Below are 22,979 nucleotides of genomic sequence, written 5' to 3' on the forward strand. Positions count from 1 at the left end.
GAGCTTTCTCCATGTTTCAACACAGCTAGACTTAAAGGTGAAAAAGATTCACAGAAGTGTAGAGTGGGGAGACTTCATTATTTTTCAGTGAAGTCGTGAGATTATTTTTGGATCACATGAACTTCTAACCATTTCAGAGCTAGTTTTCCCCTCTAGACTATTCTATCTTGAATTGACTAAATTTACCCCTCCTGCCTCAGCCTTTTCCAGAATGGTATAGCAGATTTTTGAGACTGACTTCTTTCACAGAGTGTCGTGCACTTGAGAGCCACCATATGGTTGGAGGTATCCTTGGTTCACTCCTTTTTACTGTTGAATGGTAATGTACTTAATGTATTATTTATCCATTCATTAAAAGAGAGTTTTTAATTTTTTCCAGTTTTTAATATAAGCATTGAGGAACAGTTATCTTTGTATGAAAGTAAGTTTTAATTGCTCTTGGTAAATATTTAAGAGTGAGATTTGGGCTTTTATAGGTATGTGTGTTTAACTTTATAAGAAACTGCTAAACTCTTTTCCTTAATGGCTGGAGCATTTTTCACACCACTGACAAATGCATGAGAGTCCTAGTTGATCTGCATCCTTGTAAACACTTGATATTGTCAGCAGTTTTATTTTGGTCATTTTTGTAGTAGTACTTCATTGTGGTTCTTGATATTCTTGTTTTGGGAGAAATACCTTAAATGTTGGTATTCTCAGGGATTCCATTTAGGGAACTCTTCTCATTCACAGCTTTAAATTCCATCTATATACTATCAAATTTCAAATCTGTATTTTGCATCTGGATTTTTTTTCCTGCACCTCAAGATTGACATCTCTAGCAATCTTCTAGATCTAACTTTCTGGCAGAAAGGATGCCAGAACCAAGTCCATTAGTGTGGTAAATGGCAAGCAGTCATAAATTCTTCTCATCCCTGTTTGCATGTCTCTTTACAAGTGGCTTTGCAGGTACTTCTGTCAAAAGACACAAGTCAATTTCTCCACTCTCTGCCTCTGAACTTAGCCATATAACATTACAGGTCTGAATAATACTTGAGCACTAGGGGAGAAGGACTGCCCTTTCTGGCTGTTCTCACACCCTCCTTATGGGAAGAATCTGAGCTAGCCTGACAGAGAATGAGATGAATGGCCCAGCCACGCCTGTTAACAACCTATCCACAGACGGATGAGTGAGTGAAGCCAGCCCATACCATGCAGCCATCAGCTGACCACATATAAACAAACAAGTTCATCAGAGATCAGCCAAGTCAGCTCAGAACAGAAGAAGCCAAGCAAACCCAGAAATTCAGGAGTTAAGCAAATGAATACTCAGAAAGCCACTCAGTTTTGTTTTGCGTATTTTTGGGGTTTTTTTGTTAAAAATTAAAGCACCCAGACCCTCCTCCAAGCTCATTTCTGTCACTATTCCACATAACATTCCTAAAACCACAACCACAAATAAGTCATGCTACTACACATCCCTGTGCCTATTTCTCCCCAGCCCTCTCCTTTCCACCTAGTTAACAACTGCCCATCCTTCCACAGCTCCAGCTTACCTCCATTGTTCCTCTGAATTCCCAAGGCAATTATAATCTTCTCTTACTTCAACAGCCCTTTCGGACTAAAAGCAGTATAGATAGTGGTTAAGAGTCTGGATTTCAGTCAGTCTTTTGTTTCTTACTAGTTATATGACCTTGGACGAGTTACTTAACTTCTCTGTACCTTGATCTACTCATCCACAAAATGGGATGTGTTGGGACTTCTCTGGTGGTCCAGTGGTTGGGAGTCCACCTGCCAATGCAGGGAGCACGGGTTCGATCCCTGGTCCGGGAACTAGGATCTGATTTAGCCCAATATACTATATGACTATTACACATGAGTAGGAGTAATACATGCAAATCCAGAAGTTCTCCTTAAAGAAGAATCTGCTTGCCCTTTGCCCTCTTTGTACCAACTACAGAATAGTAACTACTGAAGCAATTTTGGAAGCCACGTGTTAAAGACAACACAGTTACAAGACAGTTCTGTATCACCCACCTAGGAACTATTAGGTGAAAGAGAAATAAACTTCTATCTTCTGTAAGCCTTTGGTTTTTGTTGTTGTTTTATTTCTGTTTTAGCACATTTTTTTTGTTTGTTTGTTTGTTTCAAGGTCTGCAGTGTTGTGCGCTTAGTCACTCAGTCGTATCTGACTCTTTGCAATCCCATGGACTGGGTAGCCCTCTGTCCATGGGATTTTTCAGGCAGGAATACTGGAGTGGATTGCCACTTCCTTCTCCAGGGGATCTTCCCAACCCAGGAATCAAACCCAAGTCTCCTGTGTCTCCTGCATTGCAGGCAGACTATTTACCCGCTGAGCCTTGCGGGAAATTCATCACATTATACAGTACACGCAAATAATAATACTTTAATAACAATGCATACTTCTTAGGGATTCAGAAAGATTGAATGGATTAAGATAATATAGAGCATTGCAGATATCACCTGATATATAGTAAGGACTAAATAAATGTCAGTGATTAGCAGCAGCGGTAGTAGAGTAGCCCTTAACATTGGTTTACTTGTCTATGTCCTGCAGAAGGCCAAATTTATTTGGGTAATGGCTTGGCACTTTCATCTCAGTATTAAGTACTTACTATTTAAAAGGGAAATACAATTTAGCTTTGCATACCAAGTACTTCCCTAGGAACTACTTTCATGAAAAGGTGAATATTAGGCCTAAAAAGCCAAAATGTCTCTTCCCCAGAGGCACAAATCTTTCTACTAACAGGGACAATGCTACCTTAATTAAGGAGCTATTCTCATCTCTCAAAACAGGAAATTGAAATCTCCATTTTTGAAATATGGACATTTGGTTTCTAGAAAAGACATCAGAGGAAAATTGCCCTTGAGCATCAATAGAAAGGGTCTTATCACCCACTCTTAACAATGAACACAGCATGACAAGACTTCCCTGATGGTCCAAGAGTTAAAAATCTGCCTGTCAATACAAGAGACACAGATTCGATCCCTGGTACAGGAAGATCCCACATGCCGGGGAGCAACTAAGCCCGTGCACCACAACCACTGAGCCTGCCCTCCCCAACAAGAGAAGCAACCTCACCACAACGAGAGAAAGCCTGCAAGTGGCCAGGAAGACTCAGCACAGTCAAAAATAAATAATAATTAAAAACAATTAGCACAGCATGAAACTATGGATACGTCTGTCAGCTGAAAAGACATACATCATTTTTATCCAGACTACAAGCCATTAAACCTCAGACAGAACTCTGAAGAACTGGCTAAAATTTGCAGACTTTGGAAGTGGCTAGCAGTGGCACCCCACTCCAGTCCTCTTGCCTGGAAAATCCCATGGATAGAGGAGCCTGGAAGGCTGCAGTCCATGGGGTCGCTAAGAGTCAGACACGACTGAACGACTTCACTTTCACTTTGCACTTGCATGCATTGGAGAAGGAAATGGCAACCCACTGCAGTGTTCTTGCCTGGAGAATCCCAGGGACGGCAGAGCCTGGAGGGCTGCCATCTCTGGGGTCGCACAGAGTTGGACACGACTGAAGCGACTCAGCAGCAGCAGCAGCAGCTTCTATCCAACATGACAGAACAAGATTAGCTTTCTGGTTCCACAGAAGCCTTTTCTTTACCACTCATCTTGCCTGTTACTGTACACTGACACCCTCTATTTTCTCAATGTGATTCCTATTATCTTCATCCTATTACTTTTGACCCCCTGTGGTTATGAGAATTACCTGATTCACAGGCATGGAATCCACCAAGCACAGCACATGACCAGTAAATGAGGTACGGGAATAACCCATGGTTGTGGGATAGCTTATCGCATAACACGCCTAGGAACGACCAGTCTCACAGAATGCCGAAATGCTTTTCTAAAGACACAATCGATGTACCAGGCAATTCTCTGGAAGAACAAAGTGCCATTCTTCAGCACACAGTGCATTTACTAAATCAGAGACCGCTACGGGTCCATGTGCCCAAGAGGAAGAGCAGATGGCTTGGGAACAAAGGGGTGGAGGCCGTAGTGGCCCCAATGTCCTACCATATATCTTTATGCATTCCATTCCTACACCTCTAGGCTCCACAGGTCACACCTGCTCCAACTCATGAGTCTACTAGCATTGTTGTTGTTCAGTCACTCAGTCGTGTCTGACTCTTTGCAACCCCATGGACTGCAGTATGCCAGACTTCCCTCTCTTTCACCATCTCCCAGAGTTTGCTCAAACTCGTGTCCATTGAGTTGATGATGCCATCCAACCATCTCATCCTCTATCAGCCCCTTCTCCTCCTGCCCTTAATCTTTCCCAGCATCAGAGTCTTTTCCAATTTACCAGCATGGAATATATACTATGGTTTATCAGTTGGACTCCTTGACTAGAACTTACTTGTTTTACTATTAATAGAAAAGTAGTTCATTTTCTCCTTTACTGTGGTGGTGGTTTCACTGGTATATGTATATGTCAAAACTCATCAAATTGTACATTTTAAACAACTGTACCTCAATAAAGTTGTAAAAAATTTAAAAAACCCCATCATTCCACAATACCATTACTATAACTTTTTATGCAGCCCTTTCTACTTTCTTAACCAGATAGTCAATACCAAAATCAGATTGATTATATTCTTTGAAACCAAAGATGGAGAAGCTCTACACAGTCAACAAAAGCAAGACCAGGAGCTGACTATGACTGAGATCATGAACTCCTTATTGCCAGATTCAGACTAAAATTGAAGAAAGTAAGGAAAACCACTAGACCATTCAGGTACGACCTGAATCCAGTCTCTTATGATTATACAGTGTAAGTGACAAATAGATTCAAGGGATTAGATCTGATAGACAGAGTGCCCGAAGAACTATGGACAGAGGTTTGTGACACTGTACAGGAGGCAGGGATCAAGACCATGCCCAAGAAAAAGAAATGCAAAAAGGCAAATTTGTTGTCTGAGGAGGCCTTACAAATAGCAGAAAAAAGAAGAGAAGTAAAAAGCAAAGGAGAAAAGGAAAGATATACCTATTTGAATGCAGCATTCCAAAGAATAGCAAGGAGAGTTAAGAAAGCCTTCCTCAGTGATCAGTTCAAGAAACAGAGGAAAACAATAGAATAGGAAAGACTAGAGATCTCTCCAAGAAAGTTAGACATACCAAGGGAACATTTCATGCAAAGATGGGCACAATAAAGGACAGAAATGGTATGGGCCTAACAGAAGCAGAAGATATCAAGAAGAGGTGGCAAGAATATACAGAAGAACTATACAAAAAAAGATTTTCATGACCCAGATAACCAAAATGGTTCGATCACTCACCTAGAGCCAGACATCCTAGAGTGCAAAGTCAAGTGGGCCTTAGGAAGCATCACTACGAACAAAGCCAGTGGAGGTGATGGAATTCCAGCTGAGCTATTTCAAATTCTAAAAGATGATGTTGTGAAAGTGCTGTACTCAATACACCAGCAAATTTGGAAAACTCAGCAGTGGCCACAGGACTGGAAAAGATCGATTTTCATTCCAGTCCCAAAGAAGGACAATGTCAAAGAATGTTCACACTACTGCACAATTGCACTCATCTCACACGCTAGCACCCCACTCCAGTACTCTTGACTAGAAAACCCCATGGACAGAGGAGCCTGGTAGGCTGCAGTCCATGGGGTTGCAAAGAGTCAGACACGACTGAGCGACTTCACTTTCACTTTTCACTTTCATGCATTGGAGAAGGACATGGCAACCCACTCCAGTGTTCTTGCCTGGAGAATCCCAGAGACAGCGGAGCCTGGTGGGCTCCTGTCTATGGGGTTGCACAGAGTCGGACACGACTGAAGTGACTTAGCAGCAGCAGCAACACACGCTAGCAAAGTAATGCTCAAAATTCTCCAAGCCAGGCTTCAACAGTACGTGAACTGTGAACTTCCAGATGTTCAAGCTGGATTTAGAAAAGGCAGAGGAACCAGAGATCAAATTGCCAACATCCCTTGGATCATAGAAAAAGCAAGAGAATTCCAAAAAAAACATCTACTTCTGCTTCATTGATTACGCCAAAGCCTTTGACTGTGTAGATCACAACAAACTGGAAAATTCTTCAAGAGATTGGAATATCCGACCACCTTACCTGCCTCCTGAGAAATCTGTATGCAGGTCAAGAAGCAACAGTTAGAACTGGACATGTAACAACAGATTGGTTACAAACTGGGAAAGGAGTACATCAAGGCTGTATATTGTCACCCCGTTTATTTAACTTATACGCAGAGTACATCATGCAAAATGCTGTGCTTCATTCAGCACAAGCTGGAATCAAGATTTCTGGGAGAAATATCAATAACCTCAGATACAGAGATGACACGACCCTTATGGCAGAAAGTGAAGAGGAACTGAAGAGCCTCTTGATGAAAGTGAAAGAGGAGAGTGAAAAAACTGGCTTAAAACTCAACATTCAGAAAACTAAGATCATGGCATCTGGTCCCATCACTTCATGGCAAATAGACAGGGAAAGAGTGGAAACAGTGACAGACTTTATTCTCTTGGGCTCCTAAGTCACTGCAGATGGTGACTGCAGCCATGAAATTAAAAGATGCTTGCTGCTTAGAAGAAAAGTTATGGCCAACCTAGATAGCATATTAAAAAGCAGAATTATTACATTTCCAACAAAGATCTGTCTAGTCAAAGCTATGGTTTTTCCAGTAGTCATGTATGGATGTGAGTTGCTGCTGCTGCTAAGTTGCTTCAGTTGTATCTGACTCTGTGCGACCCCATAGACGGGAGCCCACCAGGTTCCGCCATCCCTGGGATTCTCCAGGCAAGAACACTGGAGTGGGTTGCCATGTCCTTCTCCAATGCATGAAAGTGAAAAGTGAAGTTGTGCAGTTGTGTCCAACTCTTCGCAACCCCATGGACTGCAGCCTACCAGGCTCCTCCATCCATGGGATTTTCCAGGCAAGAGTACTGAAGTGGGTTGCCATTGCCTTCTCCAATGGATGTGAGAGTTGGACTATAAAGAAAGCTGAGCACTAAAGCATTGATGCTTTTGAAGTGTGGTGTTGGAGAAGACTCTTGAGAGTCCCTTGGACTGGAAGGGGATCAAACCAGCCAGTCCTAAAGGAAATCAGTCCTGAATATTCATTGGAAGGACTGATGCTGAAGCTGAAACTCCAATACTTTGGCCATGTGATGCGAAGAACTGACTCCTTGGAAAAGACCCTGATGCTGGGAAAGATTGAAGGCAAGAGGAGAAGGGGACAACAGAGAATGAGATGGTTGGATGGCATCACTGAATTGATGGACATAAGTGTGAGCATGCTCTGGGAATTGATGATGGACAGGGAAGCCTGGCGTGCTGCATTCTATGGGGTTGCAAAGAGTCGGACATGACTGAGCGACTGAACTGAACTGAACCTGTGCTTTCTATGTTGGGTTGCAGTTATTTATACACACATCTTATCTCCCTCATTAGATTATAAATTCCTTGAAAGCAGCATTAATTTCTGGCTCATTTGAACCCTAGTAACTAGCTCACACACTGCACTGCACACAGTGAATAATCAATAAATCTCTACTAAACATATCAAGATCTTATAGAGTTCAAAACATCAACTTCAGATAAGGCAGTCTCATCACGTAACAGCTGTGTGACCTTGAGCATATTATTTGACTTCCTCACAGTGTGATTTCTATATCTGTAAAATGAGGCTACCACGAATTACGTAAGGGAACGTGGACAAAGGCCATCCAAAGCACTCAAAGTTAAGAATTTCAATATGTAGGACTTTATATTCTTAGAAAGAGCAGTCTTGGTTATTAAGTTAAAATGTTCACAGACAAAAGGCATTTATTCTCTACCTACCAAATATTTAGACACACATTTAACATCATGCATAACACTCGAAGGGAGATTTTTACAACAAGCTCGCAACTCGGAAAATTGGCCCATGGATACAGAACAGTAAACGAGGGAGTTGTTCTAACAGTACTAAACCGTGGACATCACAAGTGTTCATTTTCTGCCCATTAGTTTTACTCTTCATGGAGCAAATTAAATTTCACAAGTCAAAGCCACAAATCAATCAAAGTTCATTTGTATGTATGAATCACAGTTCATACGGCATACACAGAGAGACGGATACACAATTAATTGTGTTGTTCTTGTTGTTGCAGCCCCAAACAGAAAACCACTCAGAAGGACAGCAACTTCCTTCCAACAGAGACTAAAATATTTTAAAAGCACAAGCCCTTTTACAATCCTGACTAGATTCAACAAGAGAAGCAAAGAGACAAAGCAATGTGTTTTCATTCCATCTTTTGGGCCTTCTCTGAAATCTCACTGAAAAGAATAAACTTACTATCCAATTTCTACTGCCACTTAAGGGTTTAATAATAGGGGATTAGCTATAGAAGGTTCTTAATATGATGACTTACCACAAATACACAGAATCAACACAGCAGAAACATTCAACTGGAGAATGTTAAAGATGTTTTTCAATAAACCATGGAGTTTCTGGCTTGGAAATTCACTGCAGTTTTCTAAAACTTTGCAGGGTAGCAGCAAACTACAAAATGCTACAACCTAAAATAACTTCACTTAATTCATGTAGAAGTTTTCATCTTCTGCTATTCACACTACAGATTTATATATTAGAACACATATTTTTAACACCAATGAACTGAAATTCAGAGGTGGAGAATATAAGGCTGTAATAATATAATAGATCTATACTTTGCTTTCTCATGAGTGAAATAATCACCTAACATCTGTGTTACATGCTGGGTAATAGTAAGACCTCAAAAAAAGCATGTGATGACAGAACTGAAATTATATTGCCTTTGAGAATTAAAATTTTCTAGGACTTTACTTATCAGTTCAACAAAAATTAATTCAGCCCCAATGATACACAAAACACTGTTCTTGACCTAGGTAACTCGACAGAGCACAGTTTTTACCCTCAAACAGTTTGTAGTCTAATCACAGATCTTTCAAATAAAGAAACGAGTGCAAATTCTAAGCACACACAAGTACTGCAACTACGTGTCCTCAGGCCCACATCCACTGACAACCACAGTGGAGAGTTCCCAGCATGTGGGCGGGTTCCACGCTCAAGCGCCCGCATCGCTCCTCTTGTCCTCATGATCGCTTCCCCAACACTTGGAGAACTTGCTCAGCTAGCAAGCAGGAGCAATCCAGAAGTTTGTGTAGAAGGAATGACAGCACAATCCTCAAACCCACTGAGGATAAAACTTGGCTGCAGCATTGGATAGGAGATTCTAGGCATGTTCCTTGTGGTTTCTCAAAGGGCCTCAAAGGACTGAGCTCCAGTTGCCACACTGGTGAGTCTTATGCACACTTTGCGTGCATGCTTGCTAAGTAGCTTCAGTCCTGTCCAACTGTGTGCAACTCTATGGAGTGCAGCCTGCCAGGCTCATCTGTCCATGGGATTCTCCAGGCAGGAATACTGGAGTGGGATACCATGCCCTCCTCCAGGGGATCTTCCAGACCCAGTGATCAAACTTGCATCTCTGACATCTTCTGCATTGGCAGGCAGGTTCTTTCCCATTAGACCCATCAGGAAGCCCTATGCACACTTCACCACCTTTCATTGCATTAGGCTCACTCTCCCTCACTCCCTCACACTTGCCAGGACCACTTCCCAAACTGATTCTCTCTACCCACGTCTTCCAGGGTCTGATGTGACAGCAGCTCCAACCAACACAGTCCTAATCTAGCTCTCTTTAGGTGTATTCAGTCACACTGGAGTAACACATGAAAGGAGACTATCACATATATCCCTGTGATCCACTTCAGCTTCAAGATGTCAGGAGGCTGAGATTTTGAATAAATAATGTGGATGAGAGTTAAGATCGAAAAAGAGAGAATGAGAGAGAAAGAGGAAGTTTGGCAGGCTACAACAATGATCAATGCTCAAAAGATGAAACATAACAGATTCCCCATCTGGCTCCAAAATACCAGGTATGGAGCACAGGAGGAGGAAAGCAAGGGTCCAGAGATGCAAATGAAAAAGTTTCAGGAGTCTGGCTTGACTAACAGCTATAGGGGAGTTGGGGAGTCCTGCTCAGGACACTTGGGCTGCAAGTGTGGCATCCAAAAACAAGGCAGGGTCTCATCACAACACACCCAAATGTACTATATCCAGATCTTCCTAGGCTGCTAAGAATGACATTGACATATAGGAGCCTAACCAGAATCCAAACATAGCAACTAGAGAAATCACTGAAGATAATCTAGCTGGCAACAGGTGAAAGAATTTTTTTAATTAAGACTGTAGAAGAAAAGATGTACAAGAATAAAATCAGAACCAATACAATATTGTAAAGTTTAAAAATAAAATAAAATTTAAAAAAAATAAAATTTTGTGTAAAAAAAAATAAATCAATCAATCACTGTGGCCAGGTGTAAAAAAAAAAAAAAAAGAATAAAATCATTCTAAGCAAATACAAAACGGCAAGAGAAGTAGGGGACGACAGAGGATGACGTGGTTGGATGGCATCATCGACTCAATGGACACGAGTTTGAGCAAGCCCTAGGAGATGGTGAAGGACAGGGAAGTCTGGCATGCCGCAGTCCCTGAGGTCACAAAGAGACATGACTGAGCAACCGAACAATAACAAACAAATACTTTAAAGCTTCATTGTGTGGAAGAGGGATTAGATAGAATCTATGTGGCTTTTCAGGGCCAACAGATAGAATTTACAGGAGGGTATTATACAACAGACAGCAGGGTACAGTCGTTAAAAACAAGCAGCTCTAGAGTCAGATAAATTCATTTTGAGTCCCAACTCCACCACTAATAAGCTTGGGGACCTTAAAATGGTTGTATAATTTCTTTATACTTAACTCTCTCAACTGCAAAATTGAGACCGCAACAATTTCTACTTTATAGGGTTATTGAGATGACTATAAATATTAATGCACAGGAAGTCCTGAGCCCAGCGTTGCATGTATTAAGCGCTCGGTCAATAAACGTTAGTGATTTCAAATCTGAAATAGTTTCAGTCTTCATCCCAAAAATTACATGATCATCAACTCTGACGGAACTCAATAAAGGAATTGTGAAACTGGTAGAAGAAGTAGATATTTATAAATTGGCTCATACCAGAGAATTACTATGTTAGACAAGATTGACACATTCAACTATATAAAACGTCAAAGCGACTACTTAGCCAGATAGCTTTTTCACCAGTGCTCTTAAGTGTATAACCTCCATGAAAGTGTTAGTCTCTCAGTCATGTCTTTGTGACCCCATGGATGGTAGCCCACCAGGATCCTCTGTCCATGGAATTCCCAGGCAAGAAGACTGGAGTGGGTTCAGTTCAGTTCAGTTGCGTCTGACTCTTTGTGATTCCATGGACTGCAGCACGCCAGGCCTCCCTGTCCATCGCCAACTCCCAGAGTTTACTCAAACTCATGTTCATTGAGTCGGTGATGCCACCCAACCATCTCATCCTCTGTCATCCCCCTTCTCCTCCTGCCTTCAATCTTTCCCAGCATCAGGGTCTTTTCCAAGGAGTCAGGTCTTCGCATCAGGTGGCCAAAGTATTGGAGTTTCAACTTCAGCATCAGTCCTTCCAATTAACATTCAGGACTGATCTCCTTTAGGATGGACTGGTTGGATCTCCTTGCAGTCCAAGGGACTCTCAAGAGTCTTCTCCAACACCACAGTTCAAAAGCATCAATTCTTCTGAGCTCAGCTTTCTTTACAGTCCAACTCTCACATCCATACATAACCAGTGGAAAAACCATAGCTTTGACTAGATGGACCTTTGTTGGCAAAGTAACGTCTCTGCTTTTTAATATGCTGTCCAGGCTGGCCAAAACTTTTCTTCCAAGGAGTAAACATCTTTTAATTTCATGGCTGCAGTCACCATCTGCAGTGACTTTGGAGCCCAAAAAAATAAAGTCTGTCACTGTTTCCACTGTTTCCCCATCTATTTCCCATGAAGTGATGGGACCAGATGCCATGATCTTAGTTTTCTGAAGGTTGACCTTTAAGCCAACTTTTTCACTCTCCTCTTTCACTTTCATCAAGAGGCTGTTTAGTTCTTCAGTTTCTGCCATAAGGTTAGTGTCATCTGCACATCTGAGGTTATTGATATTTCTCCCGGCAAACTTAATTCCACTGGAGTGGGTAGCCATTCCCTTCTCCAAGGGATCTTCCCAACCCAGGGATTAAACCTGGGTCTCCTGCATTGCAGGCAGACTCTTAACTATCTGGGCCACCAGGGAAGCCCACAACCTCCATGAGTAGAGCCAAAAGGTGAGAGTATTGTTGTTGCTGCTGTTTTTGTTTGGTCACTAAGTCACGTCCAACCCTTTTGCGACCCCATGGACTGCAGCCCACCAGGCTCCTCTGTCCATGGGACTCTCCAGGCAAGAATACTGGAGTGGGTTACCACACCCTCCTCCAGGGAATCTTCCCAACCCAGGGAATTGAACCCATGTCTTCTGCTTGGCAAGCAGGTTCTTTACGACTGAGCCACCAGGGAAGCCCAAAGGTCAAAGTGCCAGCCTGAAAATAGCACTCTGAGTTACATGCCCAGAAGAAACTGAGTTAAAGAAATGTCTTGTCAGTGTTCTCCCAAGTCCCTGATACTCACTACCTGCTTTCAAGTGGCATCGCACAGCAGAGAAAGTCTCTGTTTTAGTTCCTGAAGCATTCAAAATTATTGCCTCAGAATGACTTTTTTGCTTGCTGGAAGCAGCCTTTTGATAGGGCTGGTGAACATGTCAAATGACCACAGAGTCACAGAGATAGAGATTTCTAGAGCAAACAGCCAAAAAGCCTGTGGTCTAAGAGACAGGCCTGTCTTCTCTTCCCTCGGCCCTCCTGGGGAGTGGCCCCTGGGTTCTGGGTTACTTCTGCGTTTTATCGCCTTTATGGTTAAGAAAAGGGCGCACACACCTCTCTTGTTTTGATTTAGGTCTGTTTCTCCTCCTAATAGAAAATCCACACATATTGATAGGTCTTAACATTTGGAAAAATCTACACCCAACTTCTCTTGAGAATAGGGGGAGACACGCATAAAGGAATGAGGACAGGGAAAAGGAAAAGGGGAAGAATGTAAAGTCAATAGAAATAACTGCTATCATTTAGTGTGCAGGAAGATGGCTAAACTGAGGATCTTCACACTGAGACTCTGCATTCCCAATGCAGGAGGCCTGGGTTCAATCCCTGGGAAGGGAACTAGATCCCAGGCGCCGCAACTAAGAGTTCGCATGCCATAGCTAAAAGATCCCACATGCTGCAACTAACATCGGGCACAGCCAAACAACTAAGCAAATATTTCTTTAAAACTATGTATCAAAAAATAGTATTAGTGATAAATCATGTTGACAATATGTGCCCCTGATATGATGTAGGGAGAAAGGCAGTTAATATCCCTTCCCAAAACCTTAGCCCCTGTCTAAGTATGATGAAAACATCAGCCAGACCAAAATCAAGAGACATTCTACAAAATATCTGGCCAGTACTCTTCAAAAGTATCAAGGTCATTAAAAAAAAAAAAAAAAAACAAGGAAAGACTGAGAAAGTGGAAGAAACCAGAGGAGACTAAACAGCCATGATGACTAATGGCACGTGGGATCCTGAACGGGATCAGGATTACGGAAAGGATAATGGAAAACTGGTGACATTCACAGGAAGCCTGGAATTTAGTCAACAGTAATGTACAAATGGTAATTTCTTAACTGTGACAAATGTACCACAGTTATATAAGATGCTAACACAGGGGCAAGTGGGTGGAAGGGAACTCTCTATACTCCCTTTACAACTCCTCATAACTTAAATGTATTCCAAAGTTTATAGCTGATCTTTAAAAATGAAAGAATATTTGATCATGAAAAGACTTCTGCACTTACTTAAGAGAAAGCCAATGTGCTTCTGTTAGTGCTATTCTGATAGTGTGGTTACTGAAAATAGCTGTCCATCCGCCAGGTTTTAAATAACCCTTGGGAAGCTGTTTGTTTGTTAAAGCTTCATTTCCTCTGTTCATGTGAAAAGCAGAGGGAACCCGTCAAAGGAATATTGCTTGTACAATTGTGTGTATTGGGGATAATTGTATTAACCTCTTTAAAATTTTGGTTCCTCACTAAAAACATTGGGAAACCCATATTTGATTTACTTTTTATTTATTTATCTTGGTTGTGCTGGGTGTTCATCACTGTGCATGAGCATTCTCTAGTTTCGACGAGCGGGGGCTAGTCTTCATTGCAGTGCACGGGCCTCCAGGGTGGCGGCTTCTCTTGTTGTGGAGCACAGGCTCTAAGCACAAATTTTAGTGGGTACAGCATGTGGGCTCAGTAGTTGCTGCTCATGGGCTCTAGAGCATGGGCTCAGTAGTTTCGCCACAAGAGCTTAGGTCTTCCTGGGCCATGTGGAGTCTTCCCGGGCCAGGAATTGAACCCGTGTCCCCAGCATTCCAGGCAGATGCTTATCTACTGTACCACCAGGGAAGACCTCAACTGACTGCTAATTGCCTAGAAGCTCTAAAATTTTATGATTCACTTGAACAAACCATACAGTAAGTATGAAAACTTAAAATTGTTTCAAATTAATTTGCAGACACCATTTGTCTGGCTGAGGCAAGAGGAAGTGAGGTGCAGCTGAACTGGGGATACACTGTTGTTTCTTCATATTATCTAAAAAGTAACAATAAGGGAGGGTGCTCTGGAAACTTGGCAGTGGGGTCTGCAAAGGCAGGGGTGGTGATCTTGGGAGGTCAATCTATGCAAAAGTGATGGCTTTTACAGCCAAAGGGAACAGGAGGAACACATTCAGGAAGAGAAGGGTGAAATTGCAAAAGAACAAGGTATGAGAAAGGATACAGAATTGGGAAAACAAGGTCTGCCAAGCAATGTGAAGGCCAGGGAAAGCAACGCAAACCCATCTCATGGAATTCTCTGAGGCCTCGTCAGGATGAGCCTCCAAGAATGCCAGGTGAAGAGTCAGAGCTTTAAGACAAAAAGGAATCTTTACTCTTCAATAGCAAGATACCCTCCTTCTTCAATGATGAGTGGAGACAAATGACTTAGTCTTACACAAGAGGTAGAAAATGAGAGCAAACCAGCAATGACAATGACCTAATATATTAGATTACAGGAAAAGCCAGCCTTCCAGAGGCGGACGGAGCACCTGCATGATTCATACTTTGAACCAATGCCCGCTGAATCATATAACACCAAGTATCTGTGTATAATTACCTCCTGGGCACAGAGGTGTTACTGCACAGTTCCCTCAGACACACTGAAATATTTAAAGGAAAAAGACAGCCACAAACCCTGAAGATTTATCTTTGACAGATTAACTTTCCCTGACTGACAGAGGAATAAGGCTACACAAACTCATGAATATGAAGCATGAAGCACCCCTGAAAACCAAGTTGTATCACACAATCCCAGGGAAACTGTGGGTCTCTCACCCATAAACATCTAATGGCTATTTTTTTCTGATATCTACTATGAACAAAGTTCTATGCCTGGGAAACACAAAAAGAAAAAAAGAAAAGCCTGCCCTTGAAGAGGTTATAATGTAAGAGAAGAGCCAATTATGTTTAAAGGAAATACATTATGTCTTTCTATCATAAGTTAGCTACCATTTGTATAATGACTTATAACACTTTTACATTTATTCTCTGGAAAGAATCCAAGCCACACAGAGCCTTGTGTGGCAAGATTATTCTTGTTTTTATCCACCCCTGGTCCCACCAGGCAATGACAGATGTCCTCGGAGACACTAAGTGGTTGGGTGACCTACTTAAGATGACAGTCGGCGAGAAATGCGGTCAAACCCAGACTCCACGCTTTTTTCTGCTACAAATACAGATCTGTTGTCCCAGTTTGCTTTTAAAACTTTTTATCTTCCACATCTTACAGTTCACAAAAGAGAGTCTGTGGATCTGAATTTGTTTATCATCCCTTCTCTGAATTCAACATATCTCTTCCACCTGAGAAACAGTGGCTTTCTACAACTTAGGAAAGTTCTCACCCGTATCTCTTTACATGTTGCCTCATTCTCACGCGCTCTGGCCTCTCCTTCTAGAATCTGATTAGATGCTGCTAGACCCTCTTGGTTCCTCCTCAACACTGGCTTTTCATGACTTGTTCACACTTTCCTCTACCCTGCATTCTGGGTAATCTCCCCAGCTCTCTCTTCCATACCACGGTCTCCTCATCTCCTCATATAATATGCTAGCTCACACTTTCTAGAAACTGTATGTTCTTTTTCACAGTGTCCGTTCTTCCATCAGGCTCCTCTAGCCTCTTCTGCCTCTGAAATCATTTCCACACACTTACTGCACAGTCTCTGGCAAGCTGTTCTGGAGCACTCTGTGTCTGGTTTGTCACAACCGCTGACTCTCCTTCAAGCAGTTCAATAGTGAGTCCCTCCTCCATGGGGACTGTGTGTCGTGAGAAGACCTTACGTGCCCAGGGCTGGGGGAGTGTCCCCACTCAGCACAGCTCCGGGTGCACTGATGGGTGGTTATCACTCCCACAGTCTGCTTTCACACTAATTTCCCGACATGGGGAGACATGTGGATCACGTATTCAAAGTGACTGATGTCACTCAAACCACATTTACTGTGCTCATCACTCTCTGAGATGAAAATGCAATATTCCTGCAAATCCTTATAATAAAAATGGTGTAAAAAAGTTACAGAACATGAAGCATGGGAAACACTCACCAGATGTGAAAGCTCCCTCCTCCCCCATGCACACGGACAGCATCCTGACCTGGGTCTGGGGCTCCAGCGAACCCCTCTGACTCTCTGTCCAGATCAGGCTCCCTTATTAAAGCTTTGTTTCACCAATGTGAGGAGGAATACTGACACAGTGTGTTCAAAATGAATGCTGCTTTTAAGTTGTTATCATTATATTTTTATTATAAGTATACACTATAAAGTATTAATTTGATTTGCACAAGCTCTTAATGACTGGTCTTAGTAGTCTATGACTCTCTACAAGTCCCATTAATCCTTCTCTTGTAACAGTCATAATCAGTTTGCTACTATGAACAACTTCTCAGTTGATAGTATGACACTACCTCTAAAATTATACCTAGAAGGGAGTTCTAAGACAGTTGTTAGTTATTATGTAGCATCCAAAGTGACCTTTTAAAAGTGAAACTAACACATCAGTGTCACCATGCTGGAGATTTTACAAAGATAAATTAAAGAGCTGATAAGGAAACGCTAATATTTATGGTGTAACTGTCACGGAAATATATAAATACATATCATTCAGCTATATTTATCGGTTTGAAAAGTGGCCTCTCACGGTTATTTAATTATTACCAAGATTTCCTTTCAACATACAGACTACTCTCCAGCAAAACAAAACTTGAAGCTATTCTTTCAGATCAGTCCTTCAATGTTTCAAGGAAGAAAAACAATGGGGAACTTTTGAAAGAATTTTCAGCAGATATATTTCTATTTGAAAGTTTTACATTGAATAAAGTTCTAATATTACTTCTTTTAAGACACAAAAATACCCCCACTTAGGTCATATAATATAAAGTATTTCTTTCCTACCTCGGAACTTCTTGGGAGGGTTGGCAAGGTCCCCTGCTTCTGGGTGCACCACACATCGGTCATCCACCAGTCTGGAAGGAAAAGAACATTCACACTGTTGACATCGTCATGTTCATAGAGCACAAAATGCACATGGAGACTGCATCAATATTTACAAAAAGTTTTAATACCACTCTTCATTCAGAGATGTTTGAATAGTCATGGATTTGTAAAAAGATCTGGTTATACAGGCATGAATTAAAGCAGGGTTTACAAAACTCAAAACTGAAAAACTGTTAAGTGGTGGGCTTCCCAGCTGGCGCTAGGGGTAAAGAATCCGTCTGCCAATGCAGGAGACGTAAGAGATGAGGGTTCAATTGCTAGGTAGAGAAGATCCCCTGGAGTAGGAAATAGCAACCCACTCCAGTATTCTTGTCTGGAAAAACTCCATGGACAGAAGACCCTGGTGGGTTACAGTCCATGGGGCTGCAAAGAGTCGGACATGGCTAAGCACCAAGCAGCGGCAGCGGCAGCAGCAGCAGGAAACGTTAGAGAAATCACAATACTGACAAACCATGAAACTGCAGAGCCATTTACAATTCTAGTTTTTTAAAGGCAGTGGTGGGGGAAACATTTATAATAGTGGTGAAAATAAGTGGGAACAAATCAATAAGATATTGTATATATTTAAACACACACACACCCTCCTCTACAGAGACACATATGAGGCCTGGAACACAGACACTAAAACATTAACAGGGATTAGACTGCCCACGTTTTTATGATCCAGTGTGAATGCAAGCATGTTTTGTTTTATTTTTATAAGGAATGTGTAAGCTTATGAGATCAGGCTCACAGAGTGACGACACAACAGGATAAAAAGCGCTCATCCTGTGTTCAACTATGGCTCAGCCACTTCCCAGCCAGGTGGGGGTTTGGACCTCCTTCGCTACATCTGCAAACACAGATAAGAGTACCCACCTTGTGGTATTGTCAGGAGGACTGACTAACTTCATAGCTGTAACGTACCTAGCACAGTTTCTAGCATAGAGTAGGCCCTTAAATACTAAGTGTTTAAGATAATAACATTAGGGACTTCACCTGCCTTTTTCCTATCTTCCTCGAAAAGGATGCCTGACACTTAGTGATGAGCACTCAACAAATGTACTCAAATGAATAGAGTACCTTTCTAGTTACAAAAACTTGCCCCTCTTAAAATATCCATGAAAAGCCAATTTCAAGGACAATTCCCAGAAAAGCTGAATCTCTGATGTGAGAGCCAGGAGACATGAATCTCTTGTGTTAGGGTAATATCTAACTACCAAAAGACTCACTGATAGTCATTTTCTCCATGGACTAAGTAATGAGAGCCATTAGGGTTTTCTCCAGAATATTGTGAGAATGCACATGAATTAGTGCAAATTTATGAGCTCATTTGAAGAACGATGCCCCAGTCGCAACTTTGTTAAAAAGCACACATTAACCCCAGCACAAAAGTAAACCCCACTCACTAGTATGCATCAACCCCAGCATAAAGTAACCCCAATTCGTGATCAACAGTCCCCTTGAACTAGAATAATTAACCAAATCAAGATGAAACTTTTGGTTCCTGGTTTATCTGTTTACAAAAGCAGACACTTCCTAAATCACTGGATTTCTCTATAAGATCTAATTTCCACCAAACAAAATAATAATTTGATCAAGCATATAGTTCTTTGTTTGATTTTTTTTTAGTACACTTCATTCAAACTGGTTTGCTAAAATGTGGTTTTACAAGAGCTGCCAAGCACGCAAGAAATTCCTTTTAAGAGTCTTCAAAATTGTTTTCTTAGAAACAGGAAGTCACAATGGGTCAAGAGAAAGCAAACCCAAACCTCCACAAAATCCAACTTCAGGCTGTAACACTGAATGTGAAAGGCTCAGAGTCCTAAGGATGTCACAATATAATATTTAAATCTAAAAAAGTGCTGTGAGGGAAACTTCAGCTTTTCTAACTAGTTAAGTTGTGGGGGAAGGAGAGGGTAGGATGAATTGGGAGAGAAGCACTGACATGTATACACCACCATGTGTAAAATAGAGAGCCAGCGGGAAGCAGCTTTAGAGCACAGGGAGCTCAGCTCAGGGCTCTGTGATGACTGGGGCGGGGAGCGGGGGTGGATGTGAGATGGGGGAGGCGTGGGAGGGAAGCTGAAGAGAGAGGGGTTATCTGTATACTTATACCTGATTCATGTTGATATACAGTGGAAATCAACATAACAACATAACAATTATCTTCCAATTAAAAAAAAAGATGAGTTAAGAATACAAGGCATAATTATAAAAAAAAAGCACATAATCTAATTTAGAGACTTCATGGCAAACAGAAAGGAAAAAGCGGACACATTTTATTTTCTTGGGCTCCAAAATCACTGCAGATGGTGACTGCAGTCATGAAATTAAAATATGCTTGCTCCTTGGAAGGAAAGCTATGACAATCAAGATAGCACATTAAAAAACAGAGACATCACTTTGCTGACAAAGGTCCGTATAGTCAAAGCTATGGTGTTTCCAGTAGTTATGTACAGATGTGAGAGTTAGACCATAAAGAAGACTGAGGGCCAAAGAATTGATGCTTTCAAATTTGGAGAAGACTCTTGAGGGTCCCTTGGACTGCAGGGAGATCAAACCAGTCAATCCTAAAGGAAATCAACCCTGAATATTCATTGGAAGGACTGAAGCTCGAGCTCTACTCTGGCCACCTGATGAGAACATCCAACTCACTGGAAAAGACCCTGATGCTGAGAAAGACTGAAGGCAAAAGGAGAAGGGGACAGCAGAGGATGATGGCACTGGAGAGGAGACAGTTGGATGACATCACTGACTCAATGGACATGAATGTGAACAAGTCCAGGAGATGGTGGAGGACAGGAGAAGCCTGGGTTCTCAAAGACTCAGACATGACTTAGCAACTGAACAACAACTCATCTGGAGCACAAAAAATTTGTATTAAAAGTGGCATTGATATTTTACTTATTCTTTGTGTCTGCCATTCCCACAGAAATACAGGCTCCCCTAGAATCGCCCAAGGAGTCTCCACCTGCGTGGTGGCTTGCCACCAAGAGGAATGGGAAAAAACTAAAGCCATCAGTCAGGTCACAGTATATTTACGTAAATATTTATGCCTATCCTCAATCATCTGATAGCCCAGATAAAAACATTAGTAGTTAAGAGTGACTTCAGTTCTAGAAATTTGTCCTATTCCTTACAAACCAAAGTCTGTGAAAATTACAAAGACAGTCATCTCATCATACAGACTGAATGAACTGGAACTGAGTTTGGAGAGAATGGAAGAAAGGGAAGGTTACAATGAAATGGGTGGATAAAGAAGCAAGTGTGAATTTTATAATAGTGTGAAACAAGTGTGAATTTTACAACAGTGTGAATGTTATAAAAACATATATGATCACAGATGTTAACTGTTAAAGATGACTTTACTGAATAACTTCTACAATATCTCCAAGAGCCTCTTCTTGAATACCTTCAGGGCCAGAGTATTCACCACTTACCATCTTCCTGCTCTGTTTTATAGGTCTTTTTCCCATCATAGTACTTACATTTTCTAACTACTTGCTTATTAGTCTGGTCTTTCAATAAATTGTAACTCCATGAAGTCAGAAAGTGAATCCATCTAGTTTACCATTATATCCTTGGCACCCATTAGAATGAGTTATAGTGGCCACTAAGTAAATATTTGTTAAATAAATAAATGAATCAATGAAACACAATAAGACTGGCTTTCCCAAATAACTTTCCCTTTTTGGTCTCAGTTCTTTCTTTTGGATTAAGTTTTCTTTTTCTAGGAGTCTATTTCTCTCTAGTTCTCCCTCATATGGATATTTACCAAGGAGCTCAACATCCTTTCATGCATCCAAGTGTTAACACCCCTCTAAATGTGATCCCAGAGACTATTCATACGAATCCAGGTGCATCTCCAACAAGTGCAGGGGTCAGGGGTCTCTCACCTCCTTCCTTATGACACTAAGGTTACAGTTATGCTACCTAAGATTACATCAGCTTCCATGGAAGTCAAGCCCACTTCTGACATTATTCATTATAGCTGAACAATTTCAGGTTTTTTCGCGTGTACTACTGATAAACCAGGCTTTCCCATCCACCACTGGAGCAGTTAACTTTTATAACTTACAAATAAGGATTTACAATTGAATAGGTACAAATATAAAGATCAACCTTTGGCCAATGAGCAGAAAATCATCTGAAAGCCATCTATACCCTCCTGAAGTCATTTAAATACCTTCTCATGATTACTTCCCATTTTTCTCACTCATAAACAGTGTTTCCCAAATCTGGCTCATTGGCTGAATCATATATACATGAGGTAATAATAATAATACCTTTCTTTGGTCCCTATCTAGCAAACAAAAATTTCTGAGGATACAGACTAAGAATCTGTATTTTTTAAACAGTCTCCAATCTTTCTTGAATGGATTAGTAGCATCTATACTCCCACAGTACCTGAGGCTGTCCTCTATAAGAGAACTTCTCACACTCCATCAAGCTTTCTTTTACATGCGTATTTTACTAGCACTACAAATTATAAGTTCCAGGAGAGTCAGCACATTTCTGCTCTGCGTACATGCATGCATGCTAAGTCATTTCAGTCATGTCCAACTCTTTGCAACCCTATAGACTGTAGTCTGCCAGGCTCCTCTGTACATGGGATTCTCCAGGCAAGAACACTGGTGTGGTTGCCACATCCTCCTCCAGAGGATCTTCTGACCCAAGGATCGAACCCACGTCTCTTATGTCTCCCTCACTGGCAGGTGGGTTCCTTACCACTAGTATCACCGGGGAAGCTCTCACCATAATATGCCCAAATCTAAACGTTAGGCCTCAAACATGCAAGATGTTAAGTATTGACTGAGTGAATGACTGCGTCACTTTTTGAACAACTGAGTAAATCAATAATGTTATTTTTGGTATTAATAGATCACAAAATCAATAAAAATAACTGGAACTAACAAATGGCTAACTAATAGTAGATGGAAGAAAGGGTGACATATCTCAGAAAGTTATCAAAAATGTCAAATCCTGATAAGGACCAAGACAGCTTGCTCTAAATAAAAATATCTTATATAGAACCTTTCAACTTCAATCTGTCAGTACACTTTTTAAAGGGATGTATTAATCTCCCCGTTTGAACCAGCAAGTAGGCCAAATGGGCAATTATAGCCACAGCCAAAAATTCTCAATCTGTCACTGAAACTCAGCTAACATAAAACCTGTTATCCTTCATACCTATCTTCTCTTCATAAGGTCATAACTGTAAATTATTTGTTTACTGTAATTAATAAGAAAAATTTCATTCAACAATTAGACCTTCCAAGATATCTATAAGGAGATTTCATTAGCTACTTTGAATGATTTCATACATAAATATGAATGAAAAATATACATGAATCAAATTTAACTGGACAGATATGCCCCCT

The 22,979-nt window shown here is 41.3% G+C and overlaps 1 protein-coding gene across 1 annotated transcript in view; it reads right to left on the minus strand.

Annotated features, from left to right (window-relative positions):
* ITPR2 (inositol 1,4,5-trisphosphate receptor type 2) overlaps window positions 1-22,979 on the minus strand; it is a 589,478-nt gene that overhangs the window by 511,028 nt on the left and 55,471 nt on the right. Inside the window, exon 2 of the mRNA XM_027541575.1 lies at window positions 17,515-17,585. Coding sequence (XP_027397376.1) covers window positions 17,515-17,585 — 71 coding nt within the window. The remainder of the gene's footprint in view (window positions 1-17,514; window positions 17,586-22,979) is intronic.

The sequence above is a fragment of the Bos indicus x Bos taurus genome, chromosome 5 (assembly GCF_003369695.1).
Source record: "Bos indicus x Bos taurus breed Angus x Brahman F1 hybrid chromosome 5, Bos_hybrid_MaternalHap_v2.0, whole genome shotgun sequence".
Taxonomy (NCBI): Eukaryota; Metazoa; Chordata; class Mammalia; order Artiodactyla; family Bovidae; genus Bos; species Bos indicus x Bos taurus.